Source organism: Osmia lignaria, chromosome 12 (assembly GCF_051020975.1).
Source record: "Osmia lignaria lignaria isolate PbOS001 chromosome 12, iyOsmLign1, whole genome shotgun sequence".
NCBI classification, from domain to species: Eukaryota; Metazoa; Arthropoda; class Insecta; order Hymenoptera; family Megachilidae; genus Osmia; species Osmia lignaria.
This window is the reverse complement of record NC_135043.1, coordinates 9,824,501-9,845,618: the sequence shown is the minus strand read 5'-3', so window position 1 is coordinate 9,845,618 and position 21,118 is coordinate 9,824,501. Positions and strand designations below refer to the sequence as shown.

Genomic DNA, 21,118 nt, shown 5'->3' with positions numbered 1-21,118 from the left:
GTTGTTTTCCTCGGCAAATAATCGCGGTTTACCTAACGAGAAAGAAAAGGGAAACGAGTAGAAGTGGTACCTCGTGTTCATTCTTGTCATCGAATTTTACGGTCGTATCGAAATGAAGGAAGAAACGAATTCTTCGAACAGTAGACGCGATTGTAACAACGTTTACGGTGCGGTGGATCGCAAGTCATCGTATCGCGACACAATGCTCGGTATTTAGGCATTTTCTCCTCGATCCGTGTAACAGTTTCGAGATTAGCGAGTCAAAGAGAGAGCAGGGTCATCGGCGACGATACGCGTTATCGGTGCGTACTGCAAATAGAAGAAACTGGCGATCCGTAAATAACACTGGGGCAGTCAGTCAGCTTCTAACAAACGCTGATGCGAGACGCGTTAACGATCGCTATTCTCTTTTTAATCATCGTTCATCGAGACCCGCTTGTTATCTATTTTCGCGAGTGATCTTGAAAGACGCGTTAAATCGGTAAATGAAAGCGCGTCGTCGCGCAACCCTTTCGATTTCCTGTTTCGCGTTCTACGCAGCCCCGGCACCGGATTACCGACTATCTGTGATTTATGAGTATTACCGAGCCTCTCGATTATCAGTCCCGGGGTTTGCGTTCTTCGTCGTGCCGTTCGCGCGAACAACGCTGGGAAAACCTAACGTTTAACCGCGATCGTTAGAAGAAGAAAATTCTGTCCCCGTACGAGGACGGTTAACAAGGTTCATCTTGGGCTGCCGTTTGTAGGAGGATTACACCTCTTTCTAAACAGTGGCCGATTTACCCGGCCACGTGTATGCCATTTCCTTATCAACGCGATAAAAAACGCTTGTGAACACAATTAACGCGATTGTTGGTCGTAGTCAAAGTTAAACATCGGTTTGTCGCGTTCAGGAGCGATAAGAATCTGTGGTTCAATGTCGTGATCGGCGAATGAGCGAAAGCACAGTCAGCGGCGTGGAAAAGAAAAATAGTCGATTGTTGAGCTTCTGTTCGCGTTTGCCTAGGAATTTCGCCAGAATATATCGAGATGCTAATTTCGAGCGTTTGGTTCGAGGTAATCGCAGCAGCACTATTGACGACACTAATCTTCGCGACTAGCTATCGGCCAGTCTGGTGGTTCTGGAGCGGAGCTTCGCACAGGGCTAGCGGTGAGTTTCTCCGTCAACCTTTCGTTTCAATCGATTTCGTCGAAATACAGTAAAATCGTAAAAGAAGAAAAAAAAAAAAAAATCATTTCATCGCGCGATGTTTCTTAACGACATTATTTATGGACCGAGCCGATGCCATGAAAGATTGTCGTCGCAAATGGAAAGCAGATAATAGGTATCGGTCGAACGGATTTAAACGCGTGTTTGTTCGCGTTGCGAAAGCAAATTTTCTACGCAAGAAGAAGGCGGTTACGCGTGTACGTAACTTCTTAACGAGTAAGGTAACGAAGGAAGAGCATAGAGAAATAACGTTTCGTAGGGGCATTTGAAGAACGACCTTCGTTTCGAAGCAATCGCGCGTGTACGATCGTGGCTGCCTTTCTAAGCTCGAAGGTTGAAAGCAAGCTCCTCGTCGCGTCGACCTCGCATCCTTCGACCTTACCAACAGCTTTTGCGCGCCTCCGATAAAACCGATAGACGATAGATCACATGATTGAAATCTAACGAGTTTTCGCCTCGATGCTTGCCAGCTCCAGCCGAAGTGACCGACCAGGACCAGAGGAAATTTAAGACGGTCTCGGATGTACCGGGACCGTATTCCTTGCCGATTTTCGGAACCAGGTGGATATTCTCTAGCTTTGGATCTTATACCTTGAACAAGATCCACGACGCTTACAAAGGTAAAAACTCTTTGACTTTGATGCAACAGCTTTGAATAAGTTGTTCGAGGATCCAAATAGCAACGCATCGTTTCGTACATTTTAACGCAACGCGTTTTTTTCTGGATTCAAGAATAGATTTGAATCAACGATACGGAGCGTTGTGCAAAGAAGAGGCACTATGGAACTTCCCGGTGATCTCCGTCTTTTCCCGTCAGGATATCGAGGCTGTGATCCGACGAAGCCCGAGGTATCCGCTTCGTCCTCCTCAGGAGGTGATATCCCATTATCGTCGCAATCGTCACGATCGTTACACGAACCTGGGTTTGGTCAACGAGTGAGTATCGATCAGTTTCTGCTAAATGATTCTTGGACCGTCCGCGCATTGTCGCATTTACTTACAAGGAATCCGAAGCCGAAAATTCATAGGTGATGTCGTTTGCTGCCTGTTTTCAGTCAAAGAGGGTAGAAATCTTTGCGATCGAATAGAACAGCGGACGGCATTAGGGTAGAAAACTTTGAACGCGAAATCATACTTTTGTAGAAGCGGTAGAGATTGATATTTTGTTATCCGTAGAAGCGTATATCAGCGTGCGATATATTTCGGTAATCGTCGACGAAGATTTAAACGAACGAATAAATCGATAGACAGGGGCAAAGGTGGCACGATCTTCGGACCGCGCTTACGTCCGAATTGACGGGGGCCAGCACCGTCCTTGGATACTTCCCGGCCCTCAACGTGGTCGCCGATTCCTTCGTCGATTTGATCCGTCGACGAAGAACGATGGGATACAAAGTAACGGGTTTCGAAGAGCTCGCCTATAAAATGGGACTCGAGAGTAAGCTGTCTTTCTCTGTCTCTTTCCCACCTGTTGGTGGCTCTCCTTTTTCAGCCTTAACGAGACGACCTTGCGCTTTTCGATCACCTTTCCCCCTTTCCACCAGGTACGTGTACTCTGATCTTGGGTCGACACCTTGGATTCCTGAAGCCGGACTCCAGCAGCGAGCTATCGAGCAGATTGGCGGAAGCGGTCAGGATTCACTTCACCGCCTCCCGAGACGCTTTTTACGGTTTACCGCTTTGGAAGCTGCTGCCTACGTCCGCGTACAAACAGCTGATAGAGAGCGAGGATGCTATATACAGGTACTGTTCGCAAAAAGTGCGTTCGGCACCGCCTAATTCTTTTCTAATAGATCTGTGTGGCAGCGATAATCTACCACCACGTCCCTGCGTTAGATCTTAGCTTAGTTTTAAAATTCCTTGTAAGTAAATGCGACGAAGCAAGACCGGGGGATACCGAATATCGCAGTGGACCTATTAGAAAAGAATTGGGCACGATTCCACTTGAAGAACTCGGCGTTCTTCCGGTTCGACCCGAGGTTCAATCCCGGTCTCAATGATTAATGCATTCTTCCCCTTTTAGCATCATATCCGATATCGTGGAAGCCACGATATGGGAGAAGAAAAACGATGCCAAAGACGAATCGGTGGAGGCGGTGTTTCAATCCATTTTAAGGCAGAAGAGTCTCGATGTACGGGACAAGAAGGCAGCCATCGTTGACTTCATAGCTGCTGGTATACACACGGTGAGCGAACTCGAGAAACGATCAGAGATTTCCGATCCTCGATGATCGATTCGTGTAACTCGTATTCTGCAGCTAGGAAATACGCTGGTGTTCTTGTTCGATTTGATTGGTCGCAATCCGAGGGTACAAGCGAAACTGTACGAAGAAAGCTACTCCTTGGCCCCTCCTGGCTGTGATTTAACTACCGAGGATCTGCGGAAAGCCAAGTATCTGCGCGCCTGTATCACCGAATCCTTTCGGTACGCTTCTCTCGTTAAATCAAGGCGGCCAGGTTATCGGAATCGTGTCCCTTTGTTTTTTTTTTTTTAATATTTGACTCTTTCACGTTTAGAATGATCCCTACGACAACTTGTATCGCTCGGATCCTGGACGAATCCCTCGAACTAAGCGGATATCGTCTCCCTGCAGGAGTAAGTTTTTCTCCCCGTCGTGTCAGTTTCAATTTGAAAACAACCGTATACCCATTTTTCTGATCGGTAATTCCGCTTGCATCGTAGACGGTGATTCTTTTGCACACTTGGATAGCAGGCTTGAGCGAGGACAATTTTAAAGATGCTTCAGAGTATTTGCCGGAGAGATGGTTAACGCCGATCGCTCCGCATTCACCGTTACTAGTTGCGCCTTTCGGAGCTGGGAGAAGAATATGCCCGGGTAAGCGGTTCGTGGAACTGGCGCTACAGCTTATCCTTGCGAAGGTTCGTTTCACAGGCAATACGCGTTCCACGATTTCTCTTCAACCATTTACTAAGCTGTCAGTTTACACTTGCTAGATCATACGAGAGTTCGAGATCGTCGTGGACGAGGAGCTTGGCTTGCAGTTTGAATTCATTCTTGCGCCCGAGAGTCCGGTGACTCTTGGCTTCCGTGATCGTTCTCAAAAAGCGTAACAACTCGAGAACGTAAGCGGGCAAAACAGACCAAACGCTTAATCGATGAAATCTTCACAGAGGTTTCGCGCCGTTTCCACGGTTGCTCATGTGTTATTTCGTACGTATACCGTTTTCCTAAGACACCTTTGATTCGTTCAAAGCACGTATTTCCGTTTATTTCGTTCAGAATATTTATCGTTCTATTTATATTTAATCGTGCACGCGTCGCCGTTTTGGGATCGTTTTATTTCTCTCACATTTGTTGCAAAGTTTTCGCGTTTAGTTTAGGTGAAAATAAGACGATCCCGAATGCGACCGTTCTCTACGTTTATTCTGCATCGTATCGTTTGTCACGGTCGAAATTAGAGAATGTCGATCGTCGACAAATTCTCTATGTAAAAAGCTGTAATTCGATACCGAATTCGCTTGGAAAAGGTATAAAATTGAAATCGACGACATATAACATTCGTGTAAATAAAAGAGAAAAAAAAAAATATGTAGATAAATCGTTTGTTAAATGTAACGATGAACGCGTCAAAAAGTTCAACAGACGTGAATATTTACATTCTTTAATCTCTGGTGAAATTAAATTACGTTTATTTTGATTTTCTAATATGGCCATATTTCTACAAGATGCGTACCGCGTTCGTCGCATCTTGCACGCATATCGTACAGACGTGGTTAGTTGAATTTACACGGTGCATAACGATCGTTATTTAACTCTAAAGGATTGGAGATAATTATTAAATATATTAACTGAAACGGTAGCTAGAAGCGACGTTGAAATTTCATGGTTCGTAAGTACGTAAATTCGTTTAACATTTAATCGCAGTGTTTAAGTCACAGAATGTTTATTTATTGTATAGTTCGTATAATGCCACGTGTAACTTTTGAACTAGATCAACGTCGATCGCACCGTGCGATGCTCTGACGTTATTGCTTTGCGTACAACCAAGTAATTACCATAATAATATAAAACGCCGTGAATGACGTGTAAGATTGAAAGCGCAACGTTTCAAGGGAGGATCGAATGGACGCTTCGTAGCGTATCGATAGAAATCGTTGAATTTTTCTTATTTTTCGCGACGGAATCATTTGACCAATCCCCTGATGCTTCGTGGTAGATTCGGAGTAGAACCTTTGTTCACGCTCGCTGCGGTTGGTCTCATGAAACTGTGATTCCTAGCTCCGGCTCTTGGCTGAATCAACTTACTTTTCGTGTTTGTCGTTTGTCCGATGTTCGATCGATTTAATTGAGCGGACTGTTGTCCGGTACTACTGCCGCTTCCGCTACTGCTGCTACGCGAAGCGATCGTTCGACCTTTGCTTCCTTTTTGCGCTTCGATCGTTGCCTGTAAATATAATTCATTTTCGATGCAGTTCCTTTTAACAGAAATCGAAAACCATAAATAGATGTAGATTTTCATGCCGTTTATCAATCATTTTTGCCGGAAATCAACGGTTCCCGAGATATCGATGGGTGACGTCAATTTCAAATGATACATCGATTTATGGTTTTGCGATTTCCAAATATAGCGGTAGAATATATGCGTTGACGCAGATTTAGGACCGTGCACCGATGCACAATTATCCGCTTAGTATAAATTATAGATTCGTTAATTACCCCGATAGATTTGCGAACGGTTCTCGCTGTAGGACCGACGCTGCTTCCGCTGCTGCTGCTTCTACTAGCGGGTATTCTACTGACGGTTGCGCGCGGATTGGCGCGACGTTTTTCTGCACCCTTTGGAAGCGGTGGACCGTTCGACGGACTTTTTCGTAGATCGTTGGTCAGCGCGCAGATAGCGGACGTGTAAGTACGAAGGTGAGCGTGATTTGGCACCAAGTTTCTTACAGTGTTCACGGAAGTGGCGCTGTTCAACGAACTTCGCGAACTCCGTAGACTGCTTCTCGATCCCGAACGTTCAACCTCGTTACGGGACTGATTGTTATTCGGTCGAAGGGTTTGATTCGAGTTCCTCTGTAAGGATTCCGTTTTCCTAGACCCAACGTCCGTTCGTTTTATACCGGTGGTTCGTTTCGGTAGGAAGCTGGATTTTTCAGCGGTGCGTTTCGTCGCGTTCGCTTGCGGATCGAACGCTTTGATCGACGACGATTTCAAAGCGCTCTCGATCGTTGATCCGGTCTCTCCGCCACGAACCCGTTCGTGTTCGTTCCCTGTGTACCGTAATTCTGCGGGTGAACATCTTATCGAGTCGTGCGTGTCTGTCTCGTAATTTCCGGACGACGTTTCTTGACTAAGCGTCTCCGAAACTAAGCTCTGCGTTTCTTCGAATCCTTCGTCGTTCATCTCTAATTCTCGCCCTTTCGCGGAAGAGGGTAACGCGGGTGGAGAAGTGACGTTTATGTCAGGAACGTATCTACCGTGAAACGGGGAAGTATCGGTCGTATCCGATCGGATCTGATCGTTCGTTTTTCGTCGTTTCGAGTCATCGATCGAGTCTGTTCGATCCTCGATTCGTTCTTCTTTCCGAGAGTCGTCGGACTTTCTCGATCGCGACGTCGTCGTAGTCCCGTCGTTCTGATTGCTCTGGTTCACCTGACTCGGCGGATTGTTCGCCAATCGGATCGCCTCCTTCACTTGACTAGGATCGATCATGCTCCTCTGTCGTTCCCGGCTGGTAACCGCTCTCTCCGGCAGAACCGTCAACGACGGTTCCCGGGGTCGCGATTCCTGCATCACGGGGCTGAGCACGGTATTCGTCACCGCGACGACCGGCGGTGGTTGGCTGACCGGTAATCTCGAGCTTCGGTGCGTCAATGGTCGGGATAAATGCTGAAGATCCTCACCGGAACGAACGATGTCAGCTAGTGCGGTATCGATGTCGAACGAGGACGCTTCGCGCCGCTTTAATTTATCTTGCCAGGTGCGCAACATGAAATCATCGCCCTCTCCCTCTTCGGACAATGGTAGAGTATGCGGACGTTGCATCGGTTTCTCATCGAACGATTCGGTGTTTGCTATTTCCTGCTTCGATTCTTTCTCCCCAGGATCCTGGCTCTTTTTGTATCTTCGCGTTCTTCTTGCCGCCGAGTAACGATCAAAGTTCCCTGAAACGAAACGAATCTCGTTCTTTTGTTTATTTTTATATTTCTGTCTTCATCGAGGAAAGACAACTTACCTGCACCAAAATCAGTACCGCCGTTTACGTTTTTCACCGCCGCGTTCTTGAGGTCTCTACTCTGGAAGGAACCGTTGCAACGTTCCCTCTTGCACGGTTCCTTCTCCACCGGCTTCACCTCTTTCGGTGGACTAAATAATTTCCTAGTTGCCGGTGGAGTTTCGATGTTGTCCGAGTCGATTTCGATCTTGTCGCTGATCCTCTCCTCTTCCGTGCTCTTCTTTAACTTCGTGAATCTCCGCGAAGTAGAGGCCTGTGAATTCGTGTACGGTTGGCGTAGATATATCGTCAACTCGTCCTGAGCATCCGCGCTCATAGCGTCGTTTATCTTATTCCTCTTTCGGTCTTCCTCTTTAATGGACTACGCAATCACGTAAAGCGTGTAATCGTCGAACTGATAGATAAAATAACGTTTAAGGGATTAAAATATTAACCTGCAGTGTACTCAACGTGAGAACATTATCCGCGCTGAGTCTTGATCTTAATCTACGAGAATATCGAGGATCAGTCTCTTCCATACTATTTGGTACGTTCAAACTAGACTTTCGCCACGGGGATTTGTCCTTTTGCGATGGATGTGTCTCCGCTTCTGAAAACGAAAGCGAAGATATTAAATATTCGAACGGTGTCCGTCGACAATTTGATATTAAATCGGTAACCTTCGATTGCTTCCATCGTCCGCATCACGTCCGTCTTCTCGACCGACGGACGCCAGTCGTAAACTTCGGAATACGCTTCGCGCGTCGAATTACTTTCGGTCGGGGTGTTCGTTTTGCCTTCGCTTTCTATCAAATCAAACGTATATAATTTAAAGGTAAATCACGTTTAACGACTAAGAACGTTTCGTGTACTTACCCGAGTCTTCGAAGGACCGTCGATTCGCTTGATGCAGTTGTCTCGCTTTTCTCTGAAGTTCTTCACCCGCACGATCTTCCTTTTCGTTTTCCGACAACCACGCTTCGATCTTCTGCCGCCACGCTTTTCTAATTCAACGTACAAACGTTTTACGTTTATATACAGAAAAGGAGAGATTACGTGCATTAGTAGCATGTCTTACCCTGCAGGTTTCGTTTCTTCTTCTTGCAAGAACGGTTTGCTTTCCACCAAAGGCGACGGCGAACTCGGCCTTTCGCGATCACCCGAGAAATCGGCGTTCAGTAGATCGCTTCTGCGAGACTGACCGCGAGCTCTTCGCGCCCAGGAACGATCTAAGGGTATAATGAAAAAGAGATAGAAAATAAAAAGAAGAAAAGCTATAGCGTTTCGTCTCAGGATCGTCTGCCAGACTCGTCAGTGGGATCGACAGACGATCCCTGCCCCAGACGCCTATAATCGCATGCCGGGGGACCGCCAGCGAGAACAGAGACCATCTCGTCGCCACCTGGCGGTCGCCGATTCGAGCTAAGGGCGTATTTATCAGAAATCTTAGTAGAAATCTTAGCAGTGAGCTACCTAAACTACCCCAAGATTTTCTTTCGCGACTACCATCTTGACCCGATGTTCTCAAGAAGTCCATCAGATTACCGTCGTCGTCTTCGCATGGTATCCGACTTCTGCGACGTCGGAGGGTACCGTTCGGTGTAACATCTGTCGCGCGAAAGAGAATCGTAAGTGAAAAGACTAGGGAATAGATTTGAAACGTAGGATGATTATTCGAGAAAAACCTGGAGAATATGTTTCTTCTTTGGCAGACTGATGGTCGATGGTTCCACCGGAACAGGAACCTAGACGTCGTCGGATACTCGGCGAGCCGGTAATCGAGACGTCGTCGTCGGAAGTAACTCCTCCGTTTTGCAATCGTTTGATCTGCTGGCAAAAAAAAATCGATATTCGTTTCCGCCTCACCAAAATCCCATACTTTCTTATACGCGTTTACCTTGGCCTCGTGGCTGCGATTGTAATTTCTTTGAAGTATACTGGCATTGAAATCGATTGGATCGTAGTCTAATAGATTAGATTCGGATTCAGATGTTGGCGCCTCGGCTTGATTGGTTACTGTAAAACGTATACAGCGAATAAAGGAGGAAATGTATGTTACAAAAGATCAGAAGTTATAGAAACATACATAGTCGTTTTTTAGCCAACAACTGTTCCTCTCGTTGCTTGCGCCTCGCCAAAACTTGTTCCTCTTGGATTCTGCGTCTCTCATTCTCGGCGACAGCTTGATTAAATTTCTGACAAAATTGATGAAACACTTTGAAGCATTCCTCGATCTTGAAAGTGTTCGCGTCCTCGCAAAAAAATTCAGCAAGCGATCTCCTTAGGGTTTCCAGCTCTTCCATGTCTCGTTTCAATTGACTCATCTCTTGTTCCGCCATCTGTAGAAACGCGTGCTTTGACAATTCTCTTTCAATTCATTTCTTATCGCTGCAAATTATACCTGCAAAAATTGTGCCATCTGTTCCTGTATGTCAATCTCCGTTGAAGGATATTGAATCTGTGCTTTGATCTTCTTAATCTTCGTGTCCAGCGCGTTAAATTCGTTGTTCAGCTGCTCGATCGTGGTCCTTGAAAGAGGATAGGGTAAAATATAAAACAGGGAATCGCGTTAAAATTCAACACTCGTGCACTTACTTAGTGGCAGCTTCCAAAGCGGTCATACTCTTGGCGAAATCTAACAGATCCTTCCTCTTTCTTTCGGCTTGCTGCAACGCAAACGTTTAGACGAATATATACGCGATAGGAAATAGACGAACAAAGAAGGAAAGTTTACTTTACCAAAGCAACGTAATGTATCAGATTCATTCCTGGCTTATTCGCACGAATCTCAGTTAATTTCTGTAAAGAGGACAGCTTCACCCCCGCGGCATTTCCCGCGTAACCACCCTGAAACATTCGTATAGAGTTCTTTCATTCGTTCTACGATGATCTCGAGTTTGCTGTCGATTCGTACCGAGTTGAGAAAATTTCCAGCGACCAGAACCATGTAGAGAACCTCCTGAAGCGGTTTGTTCGTCATGAGATCCTCACCGGCCAGTATCATCGAATTGATGCTCGGTTCCAGATAGCCCATGTTAGCCGCGAATTCCTCTTTCAGCAGCATGCATTCTATCCGTAGTTTATAACTGTCGACAGGCCAGGGAGAAACGGTAATTAAATCTGTTCGCGATGGACCGCGGTGATCTAATTAAAGACATAGTTTCTTTCTCACTTTGGCACTTGAACCAGTTGCAAAAAGAATTTCTCGGCATTTCCGAGCTTCGACTTGTCGCCGTCGAAACTTTTCAACATCTCCAGCTCGTCCACCTCGGGCAGGATCTTGAGAAGGCCGCGCAACTTCTCCGCCCCGATATCGTCGTGGCCGCCCTCCTTTATAAGTCGAATTATGTCTTCGTTCGAACTATCGGAATCGACGAAGCAGTCCGTTAACTTCGAAACGCGATACCACGATCGATCGATACTCACCTTCGAAATTGTTTCAAGAATATGTTCACGTTCAGGCTTCTTTTGCCGTCGAGAAGTGCGATCTGAAATAAATCGAGTAAGTGGAAGAAGCGAAAATAGGTATAAACGAAAGAGGAGATACCTCGGTCGGTTCACGACGACGTTTTTCAGCGTCGGAACTGGCGCCGTGCGAGGAACACGATGCAGCGGGCATCATAGGCGGCACTTGTTGGCAAAATAATCCCTCCATCTCTGCCCAGTCTATGTCGGCCATAGGGGAATTTTGATGCTCGTTCGCCACCAAAGACCAAATGTTGCGTTTACCGATCACCTAAGCTCGAGAAGATGAACGAGAAATGAAATAGATGTACAGGGTGGTTACGGTCGAAGCGTATGAGTACCTTGTGATTAGGTATCTTGTTCCAATTGATAGTTTTCATTTTTGCCTTCGGGGTGGGTATTTCCTGTTGCGGCAAAAGTCTCGCGTGATTATTCGGTTGCTCAGGGGTGGGCGCCCGTGTGACCGGTAGGACATGCAACGGCGGCGGTATGGGCGGAGGATCCATCGATGCATCGGCCTGCGTCGCGTTGGCGGCGAAAAGGGGCGGAGGCGGTGGTGGCGGCAAAACGCGGCCTTGATTCGGAGCCAACGATCCGGCAGGTGGAGGCGGAGGTGGCAAAGGCGGCGAAGCCTGAGACGCTGATCCCGAATTGTTCACCTGCAATGATGCCTTTCGAGACGTACCGCACGTCTGATCGGTTCCACGGCAATGGCAACATAGATTCGTCTGTAAAACAAACGTGTTAAGTACAAGAAATTGAAACGATCGTTCATTATTACGTACTTGAAGGCTGGGTGATCGTAACAATTTGGTAGCGTCTTCTCTGTTCTCCAACAGCGTAGCTCTGTGCACCAACGTCTCCGCCGTGTCCCACGCTAAATCGCTAGCGGCATCCTTCGGATCCAGTCGCAACAGATGTTGAAGAATGCTTAAAAAGGGTATTTCCTGCGGTGTGTCTGCGATCTATAAGCATACGCGACGGAGATTCAATGAATTTTCTTCTCTAAAACGGAAACTCTCGAAGATCTCGTTTCTTACTTGTCCGAGAATCGCGTAAAACACGTCCACGTGAGAAGAAAGATCGATCCCGGGTGGTCCGTGATTCGACAGTTCTTCGTCGGTCTCTCGTTGATCGTCGAACGCGTCGAGTTGTACCCTCAAGTCCGGAGCGTCGCTTTTCCTGTAAGAATAATCGTCGTCTTCCTGAATCCGGCTACGTTTTAAGCCTTTACATAGTTGTTCGCTCTATTTTCGTCCCGGCCCGACACGCGTTCCCTCTAGAATCTCAATTTCTACAGCCCAGTTTTATTCTCTCCTCGGTTACTTTAACTTCGTTATTAGTACAAAAGCGATCTTACGTTAGCTAAGCGACAAACAACGTTGCAACGTTCAAAGCAAAATAGAAAAACAGTAATTTCCTCTTTTCGTATTCTCCATGCACGATCGAAAATAATTATCCTCACGATTAGCCCCAGTCGTTGAGAAACAAGACGCAGAACTTCACTTTTTACTTTTCACTTTACGAAACGTAGTCTTCGCTGGTAAATCGGGCAACAATCAACGTTCTCGTTACGCGAGAGCAGGGAGGGAAGTACACTTTCCAATGAGAATTGTATCGTCCGCGGCACGTAAAGAGAGAAAATAGGGAATAATTAAAAGTCGAGAGAGCGAGTTCCAAGTAGTGGAACAGCGACCGTTCCAGCAGAGTACAAGTCGCGACTATAGGTGCACGCATCTCGCGCCGCGAGAAGTTAATTTCGGCTTTTCTCTCTCTCTTTTCCTTTTATCCTCTATTTCGCGCGAACCTTCTTTCGATTTCGGTTTCGCGCCCTCCTTCCCTACATTTCCTCTTATCCTCGCGCCAACCGATCTTCCCTTTCTTTCTCATTTTTCCTCGTGGGATCGGTCTCTACGAGAGTACATCGCGTTGCCAAAACTTTCAACAGACGAAGCTGATGGAAGGGCAAAGAGAACTCGGTAAGTCGCAACGAAACGCCGTGAAAATTCAACGAACGTTAATATTAACCGATTCCCTGTATCGCAAATAGCGATCGAACGATATTTAAAGCGACTCCTTTGAATAGTTTTGCTCGATCAAGAATAGTTTCCTCTCGTCCGTCATCCCGCGGAGGAATGACATATCGTACTATTCCTGTAGCGAGTGATTTAAGCGGAGACCTAAAGAAAAACACAAAACCAGTAGCCAGTGCATCGTGATTCGGCGCAAATACCTGTAGTTCCGATCGTACCTATGCCTCGTTTCGTTTACAGGACAGAATTGACGGGTATATGGGCCGCGGACCGAGGCGAGCAAAGACGATGATGGGATTAGTGCATGCAATTACCCGTGTGTCGTATCAGTTGAATGAATACCTGCCTCGTTAGTTAACCACTCCTCGAGAGATACGTAATCGCTCGATACTTTTGTTTAAATGCATACCGCTTCTCGATGCATGCGCGATATTAACGTTGGATTAGGTGCGAATGAGAAGGTGTGGGTACAATAAAGCGCCCTTTCGTAACGTTCATTATTATTTATTATTCAACGATGTTAAGGTGTTAATCAGTTAATGTCATGAATCCAGGTCGTCGTACAGTACTCACCGTAGCTCGTTCAAAATCGGAAGAAGCTTCAAGCCTGCAAGGAGAATCAGGCAATTAGGTCGTCGCATCTTATGATTCATACGATTCTCGCTGTTTATGCATACTATCTTGTGTAGTCGTATTCCGTGAGCCGTAGATGAGCGATACAGGGTGATTCTCTCGTTAGTGTGTTCAAAGTATGAATGGGCCCGAGCCCTTTTCTGTCATCGGTATCTCGACGGGAGGTGCGCGCAGCTGCGGCATGCCACCCCCGTCGAGGTATCGATGACAGAAAATAGTTTGGGTTCATTCATACCGATATGGCGGCGTTTCTTTTGAGTACTTTACACTAGCGAGAGAATCACCTCGTAGAAAATTACCCACCGATGAACTCGTTGCGGATTCTTATGCGATCCTTCAGCACCGGCGTAGAGATGACCAGGCAATTAATAAATGCCAGTAACGCCGTTTGATAATCCTCGGCAGTTGCGTTCTGGAGCTCTTCCACGACGATTCGCAATCGGTAGCGTTCGCCTTTTCGTTTCTGCAATGTTTCGTTCGACGATTAACGCCCGGCAAGAAGGTAGCCGTGTCAAAGGGGTAAATTAAAATCATCTCGACGTAAGTTCTCCGGTCGCAAGCGTGCCGGCGCGAAGCTCTATAAGAGGCAAGCGAAAAACAGGGATAAGCGTGCGTTGAATAGCGGAAAATCGTGATCGATCGAACGGTAGGTTGGGAACAGAGCTCGTAGAAAACGTTACGGGTATAGATCGTTCCTTTTGTTCGTCGAAGGAGGACCTTGAACCGTGACTTTTATCCGAGAAACTTAGCACGCGTTCCCCGTGTTCCTACAATGAACCGTGGATCGTAGCAATCTCTCGCTCGTATTCAACCGAACACCTTCGCGATCCACGGTGATCCTATCTATCGTTCTTCCATTCAAACCGATCAAGCATCCAGCACCTGATACTCGTGAAGAGCGTCGATGGCTCTTTGCCTTCCATCTTGGCTGTACACGCAAAGCGCCGATAGCAATTCCACCACTTGTTTCTTCACCGACGCGCAGGCTGTGTCCAAGGCTGAAATTATACGAGTAATCGTGATAAATACGTGGCGATCGAAACTATCGAGAATAATAATCGTTGAATAATCTTTACCCGAGGCGAGTTTGGCGCAGTAATCGGGATTATCCACGATGTAGTCGAGACCAACGTGGGAATCCATGTTGACTGCATTTGTAAAAATCTCAGCTCCGAGTCTGAAACATAGAAAAAGGCGGGAAATTTCAATTCGAATTCGAATTCGATCGATGGATCGCGAATCCGCGGAGTAACGAGAGGTGGATCGAGGCTAGACCGAGGTCTAGGTTGAGAATAGCGTATCGCGCTCTTTCCACGTGCGCAACTCGCTCGCATGACTAACGGCGCGAACTCGAATGAAAAAGAAATAATAGCGCTAAGAACGTTGCTCTTAATCGTTAACGAATACCCATGTGATATAATAGAATAGCCAGGGCGTCGGTATTCCTACGAAATGTTGGGCGCTCGTGGGAGTACGGAAACAGAGGAAGGACGTGAGAAAAGGGGAAAGAGAAGAAAATGAAAGGGCGGACAGGAGAAAGAGAAGCGATGGGTGGAGGAAGCGAGGCGAAAAGAGTAAGAGTGAAAGGGTAAGAGAGGAAGAGCGGCAGGGAGGGAATATAGGGGAAAGACCATAGGATTGCGTCACCATATGCATGCACATACCTCTAGTCATGTTTAAAAATAGATTCTCCAATATTATTAAGGGCCACGATACATCCTGGCCATTTTGCGACAAATTACTCCCAAGATGAATTCAAGTGGTCACAGAGGAAGTTGGTCACTTCATTTTTTTTCTCTTATTTGGATAGATGGAGGAGAAACATTTGAATTGCCCTCGCGACGAGGTTCCGCGTCGGAACCGAAAAGGACACGGTTCGAACGGCAATAAGTAAGATTTGCGAGTAGAATTCCGAATATAACAGGTAACAGAGAGGCTGGACGAAGTGATTCATGCTGGTACGCCTTGCTACGGCCGTACTAAGTCATCGGAGCTTCCTGCAATCGTGCCTACAGCCGACCTCGAAGTTCGCACTTGCGTGTCTGCACTTGCGTTTACGGTCACTGGCCATCTTAGGAAGGCCGCGAGCTGATCCGTCCAAAGAAACGAAAAAAAAGAAAAGAAAAGAAAAAAACAATATTCTGTTGTGAAAAACCTTCGGACCTCCGTCCGTCTCCGAGACGCTGCCGCCTAAAACTTATACCCCGCGAAATGCTCTATGGTCCCGTGGCGCGACTTACAAAAGGGAAAAGATTCTGTTCCTCGGCTGAAAAAGAACTATTATCGAATTCATCGATCGGGCGAATAACGTAAGCGTTGCTCGCTTACTTATCGCGTTTAATAATTGAATCGCGGGGATCGCTAATAGTTGGCGAGCAGAGACGATCGTGGACGTATGTACGAATTTGCCTGTGTATCGTGTGTATTTAGGCATACATATACATGAAATAGCACTCACGGCGGACGTGGGATACCATATCGGGTACCTTGTTGACCTCGCCTCTTTTCTCTGTCTCTCCTTCTTGTTCTCGTTCTCTTTCGTCCGCGAACGCAACAAACCCAAGTGTGTGTACACCGACAATCTGCTCTCCTCTCTTCCCACGTCTTTCACTACCGACAAAAGGAGTTTCGACCGTCGCCAATGTCGTTTTCTCGGACGTTTCTCGCCGAAAACAGAGAATTCGTCGGGAACCAGGACGACATCCGCGTATCAAGTTTGATCGTACTCGAAGGATGTTTAAGGATCGCGGGAAATTTCGAAAATATCGATTTCCGGACCGGCGGTCGCGCGAGACTGCGGTCGATATTTCGGAATCGATTAGTCGCATTCGTAGAACAGCCGCGCGACAGAAGTTACCATTAAACGTCCATGTATAGACACGATCAGGGACATCCGGATATTTTCTATTTCGTCTCCAACTAGAGGAAAAAGCAATGAGACGAAATTATCCTACATATCGAAATGGTAAATCGATACAATCGATGCACCAACTAACTCTACCCACATATGTTACGTACGTACAATTTTATTTCCTAGCAACGGCTATCGGTTTTATTTATTTTTTCAACTCGATTTCTGTATCGTTTTCAACAAAATCTCTTTTGCATTACCGACATATACTTGCTAGTTTCGTCACGTTCGTCTTCGCGTGAAAGTCGGAATAGAACATACATAAGTCTGTTGATCGTCCTTGCACGGGACGAAGATCCAGTCTTGTGGATTTTCTTTTTCTTTATCTTATTTGGCACACGATTTCAGGATTCATGGTATTCATGGCCACGTACGGTAACGTATACCAAATATCATTTTTCATTTAACTTATAAACGATTTACGAACATTGCGTCGCGACTAGCATCGCGTTGTATCTTGTACGACCATGTATAGTATTCGTTTTCATTGGAATTGAGAAGCATCCCCGAATTTGGGATTTTGAATCATTCTGCACCGATGCGAATTAATTGTGGTTACCTTGTCGCAACGTGGTCATGGCCCCGACTGCTTGAAACATAGTGGTCAGGATCGTCCCCCCCCTTTACTTTTACTTTTACACCTATGACAACCTCTTTGATTCTACGCGTTCGTCAATTTCGGGACCGGCCACGGTATTTTCTTCTATTTATTTTTTTATCAATCCATTCTCATTTCCTCCGTATAAATTATTTTTATTAAAATTAAGATTTTTTTTTTACTTAAAATGTTATTTTTTCTACCGATTAGTAATCGTCGATCGGTATTCCGAAGACACTACGTATTTGCATTAACATTCTTGACAAAGGTTTGCTCGATGTTGTATGTTTAACGGTAACGTTGACGTATATATTAAGATAACGCTTAAAAAAATGGACAAAATATAAATGTTGGGCGTACAGTTTCGATACTTTCTAATTTTCATTTACAATTATTTCATCGTTTATTATGCAATGAGTATCTCGAAATTGAGCAACATGAAATTCGTAATCCGAAAATGGGAATAACGATTGCAGTATCGATCCTGACGAATAGATAAATCGATCGGGAAAAAGAAAGAGATACGCGCGTGCCGTTCTGACGATCGATAAAAACGGAAGGAATCGTTTTCTTAGAAGAGGACACTTCTCCGAATGAAAGACATAAAACGTGACAAAGTTTGACAGGTGTCTGTAAAACAGTTTCGATAAATGTACGAAGAGATGAAATAATTCGTTATTCGTACAAACGTGTGACCGATAAGATTCTCTTTCTTTCTCACCTTTTATTTTCATTTGAGCAACAGGTTGACCGAAGAATGGGTGATCCTTAGCTTTATTGGCATCCCGATCGCGGTACACGCGACACACGCACACTTTTTTCGTCGAGCACCGATTCGCGGAAACTGCGTTTCAGGAGCGCGCGACAGACCGCCACGATGCTACAGAATGATCTAACGCGCATGCGCACTCCCCCTCCGCTGGATCCAACATCTCTCATTCTTTATTATACCCTAGCAAACAAGGTTCGTAGTTTCATTCTAATTTTCCCTCTATTACCCTCCCCTTGTTTTCTTACCATTATTTGACAATCGTCGCGGTAACATAAAGGTATTTAAAGTTTGAGATACGTTGTCATAAAAATTTATTGACATCAATTATTACAGATAACAGATATATCAATTTGCATAGGATCATTAAATTTTCTTTATCATCAGTAAATTCATTTCGATGTTCATCATAAAAGTTGAGGTACGCTACGGTGTAAAAAATACTTTGCACTATATATGCACGTATTTTACAATATATAAATTAAATTCTATTACTTTGCTGTGAAGAAATATACACAGGAGTCGGTGACTTTCCTCATTGATACAGAAATTGATTAAATTGAGAATCTAGTAATTTAATTATTCGAATAACAAGTCCATTCGTTATAATGATCTTTCAAAATCGTTGATGAAAATTTGATGGCTGCGTTGGTTGAGCCGTAGAATAAACCATGCCGGGTGGTTGTTGGTGAGTCATGGCGTGACTTTGATGTTGGTGAAATTCTGGAGCTCCATGAGGGCCATTTAGTCTTACCCGTTTCGCGTTTTGTCCGTGGTTATGATCGTCGTTTCCTTGTTGCTGTTGTTGATTTTGTTGCTAAAATATTACCAGATACATGAGAATACAAATAATGCCGAATAAATAAGTATACTTACATTTTGTTGTTGATTCTGTCGTGCTTTATTTTCAGTCTTTTCCTCTGTGTCATCGTCCGTTAAAAATTCTCGTTTAGGATACGGAATTGGGCATCCAGCAAATATGCTAAAACATTATGATATTCTCGTTACATTTCCAAATAAGTGATTAATATAATGAAACGAAATCGCATGTGATGAAAAATGTACTCTTGCGTTGGCAGTGGTTCCTCTTGAAAATAAGCATCTTGCATAGAGTGTTCAGATGTTATTCGTTTATTAGGATCCATCATTAATAATTTTTGGAGCTAAAAACAGCTTAATTAATATTATCGTCCAAAAGGATAGTTTGAAAGAGTAAAATTTGTGTAACTATACCAGATTAAATGCCTTGCTGTCGGGCTTAATTTTATGTCGGTCCATATATTTTGTGAGTGAACAGTTTGCATAACTACAAAAAAATAGTTGCATTGAAATCAAACTTCAAATTTTATATAGTTGTTTTTAAACGGATACTAACTTTTGTCTTTTAAAGTCTTTTAATAATGTAGGATGCTCTGGCATTTTTTTAATATCTTCCCAATCTTTTTCCAAAGGAAATCCCATCACATTGAATATCCTAAACATTGAGAAATTCCAAATTGTCACTTTAATTTTTATATTGTAAAATGATAATTACTCCGATAATGTTCCATTCTACCTATCTAATTGATCATGATGGTATGGATTGCTGGTTTTTAGGTCTTCCTGCCTACAATGAAATATAGGTTCAGATGTTAAAAGTTCTGCAAATATACAACCAATTGCCCATATATCTGTAAAACAACAACGAATCTCGTAAAATCAAAGTAAGTACAATCTAACTTGAAATGTAGGTGATACGATACCTATAGCTTTTGTATAATGCCTAGCACCTAAAAGTAATTCCGGTGCTCTATACCAGAATGTTACTACAACTGGATCTAAATCTGCCAGAGGTTTTAGAGGAGCATTAAACAATCTAGCAAAACCCATGTCTGCAATTTTCACTCTTCCTCTTTCATTTCCTTCTCCCATTACTAAAATATTTGCAGGTTTCTAAAGTATCATAAATATGTAAAATTAATTATGAACAGCAGTATCTATATACACATATAAAGATATATGTAAAAATAATTACCAAATCTCTATGGAGCACCCAGTTGGAATGTAAATAGTGAATACCATCCAGGATTTGATACAACAAAGATTTGACCATACCCTTTGGTACCATAACAGGTTTCTTATTAGCCTTTGCTGCTCTATGAAACTTGATTATATGCTACAAGTAAAAATAAAAAGCTGTTAACTATTTGCATGATTTCACAGATATATTTTCAACCATTATAAACATACCCACAAATCATGTTCTGCAAAATCAAATAGTAACCATACTTTGCGGTCATTATGCGATAGAAAAACCCTTATTAATGTAATTACATTCACATGTTTTAATTCCCTAAGTAGCTATGAAAGCAAGAAATAATTAATACTGAACATATAATGCATTAAACACAAAAAAATAAATACTCACTGCAATCTCACGACATGCAGACATAGAAAGGCCTGTTCCTTCAATTTGTTTAAGACCAAAATCCTTTGTATCTGGCCGAGATTTTAATTCACTATCTGGTACACTATTTAAATTTTATCAATATGCATATGTACTTGATTATAATAACAGAAGATGAAGGCAATACGATAGATGAATGGCATTGTATAAATGAAATGGTCCATGTAGTACAATTATTGTTACATAGTTGAAGGATGTAATAAAATATTTCTCAAACAGAAATGTGTAAAAACCAAAAGATGTTTGAATGTCTGATGTACTCCATTACAAGTAATATGGTACATTCAAGTAGAAGTTATAGTTTTCTAGTAATAAATGTCTAAATTTACAAAATTAAAAAAATTAGAGATTATTCTCAAAGTAAATTGAAAAGCTGTCATTATATACTACGCAATTTTATACGGTAGATTAGAAATACTAACCCTTCCTTTCTACGAGCTTTATAGACGTGCCCATACGTTCCTCTTCCAACTTTACATCCTTCAAATTCGAAAAGATCCTCAACCTTTGTCCGATCTTTTTGGGTTTTCATTTTAAATTCGTAATCCATCATGTTTAATATTATCGGAACAATTATCAACTATAAACAAACATCTTTAGTTTACATTTGCATACAGAAAGTGATCAACTTTTGCTCATACTATATACCTCGATCACTTTATGCTACCTATTTACTGTATATACAATTACACACGAGTACAAAACACCGTTGCCAGATGAAGGCTTCATAACGAAGCCTCTGGTGGCGTCACATCACGCCGACTTATTGCTGCCAGTAACTACAGATACAAAAAGACTGGACATGTCTTTGTTCTCAAAGAGATCTGATTTTGGGGCTCCCAGAGACCCCGAAATAAGATTAATTGTGCATCTTGC

The 21,118-nt window shown here is 44.0% G+C and overlaps 3 protein-coding genes and 1 long non-coding RNA gene across 5 annotated transcripts; 2 read left to right on the top strand and 2 right to left on the bottom strand.

Annotated features, from left to right (window-relative positions):
- Positions 1–1,013: 1,013 nt before the first annotated feature.
- On the top strand, positions 1,014–4,795 carry shd (cytochrome P450 family 24 subfamily A member shade). Its single transcript, XM_034321590.2, has 10 exons — positions 1,014–1,150; positions 1,681–1,830; positions 1,948–2,146; positions 2,458–2,648; positions 2,755–2,953; positions 3,234–3,396; positions 3,469–3,635; positions 3,728–3,806; positions 3,894–4,091; positions 4,167–4,795. The coding sequence occupies exons 1-10, from the start codon at positions 1,030–1,032 to the stop codon at positions 4,281–4,283; spliced, it is 1,584 nt and encodes a 527-aa protein (XP_034177481.1). The 5' UTR covers positions 1,014–1,029; the 3' UTR covers positions 4,284–4,795.
- Positions 3,687–17,891, bottom strand: form3 (FH2 domain-containing protein formin 3). Of its 2 annotated transcripts, none has more exons than XM_076691122.1 (26): positions 17,749–17,891; positions 14,595–14,695; positions 14,401–14,516; positions 13,822–13,981; positions 13,459–13,492; positions 11,893–12,034; positions 11,638–11,817; positions 11,194–11,580; positions 10,935–11,123; positions 10,814–10,875; positions 10,560–10,748; positions 10,302–10,473; positions 10,127–10,234; positions 9,983–10,053; positions 9,789–9,915; positions 9,474–9,726; positions 9,285–9,403; positions 9,073–9,217; positions 8,861–8,995; positions 8,466–8,616; positions 8,264–8,391; positions 8,068–8,193; positions 7,843–7,997; positions 7,409–7,769; positions 5,890–7,337; positions 3,687–5,617 (listed from the first exon to the last, which is right to left on the bottom strand). In XM_076691122.1, the coding sequence occupies exons 2-26, from the start codon at positions 14,659–14,661 to the stop codon at positions 5,357–5,359; spliced, it is 5,286 nt and encodes a 1,761-aa protein (XP_076547237.1). In that variant the 5' UTR covers positions 14,662–14,695; positions 17,749–17,891; the 3' UTR covers positions 3,687–5,356. The 2 variants fall into 2 exon arrangements, with proteins under 2 accessions (XP_076547237.1, XP_034177466.2); XM_034321575.2 differs by having other exon boundaries at positions 9,073–9,214.
- LOC117602969 (uncharacterized) lies at positions 16,541–19,864 on the top strand. Its single transcript, XR_004581094.2, has 4 exons — positions 16,541–16,804; positions 17,504–17,991; positions 19,393–19,499; positions 19,725–19,864. It is a non-coding gene; the product is annotated as an uncharacterized LOC117602969 (long non-coding RNA).
- Positions 18,084–21,020, bottom strand: Cdk8 (cyclin-dependent kinase 8). Its single transcript, XM_034321594.2, has 12 exons — positions 20,891–21,020; positions 20,665–20,822; positions 20,204–20,306; positions 20,026–20,136; positions 19,811–19,951; positions 19,539–19,728; positions 19,352–19,466; positions 19,172–19,270; positions 19,030–19,102; positions 18,862–18,959; positions 18,673–18,778; positions 18,084–18,613 (listed from the first exon to the last, which is right to left on the bottom strand). The coding sequence occupies exons 2-12, from the start codon at positions 20,793–20,795 to the stop codon at positions 18,413–18,415; spliced, it is 1,368 nt and encodes a 455-aa protein (XP_034177485.1). The 5' UTR covers positions 20,796–20,822; positions 20,891–21,020; the 3' UTR covers positions 18,084–18,412.
- Between the last annotated feature and the right edge of the window lie 98 nt (positions 21,021–21,118).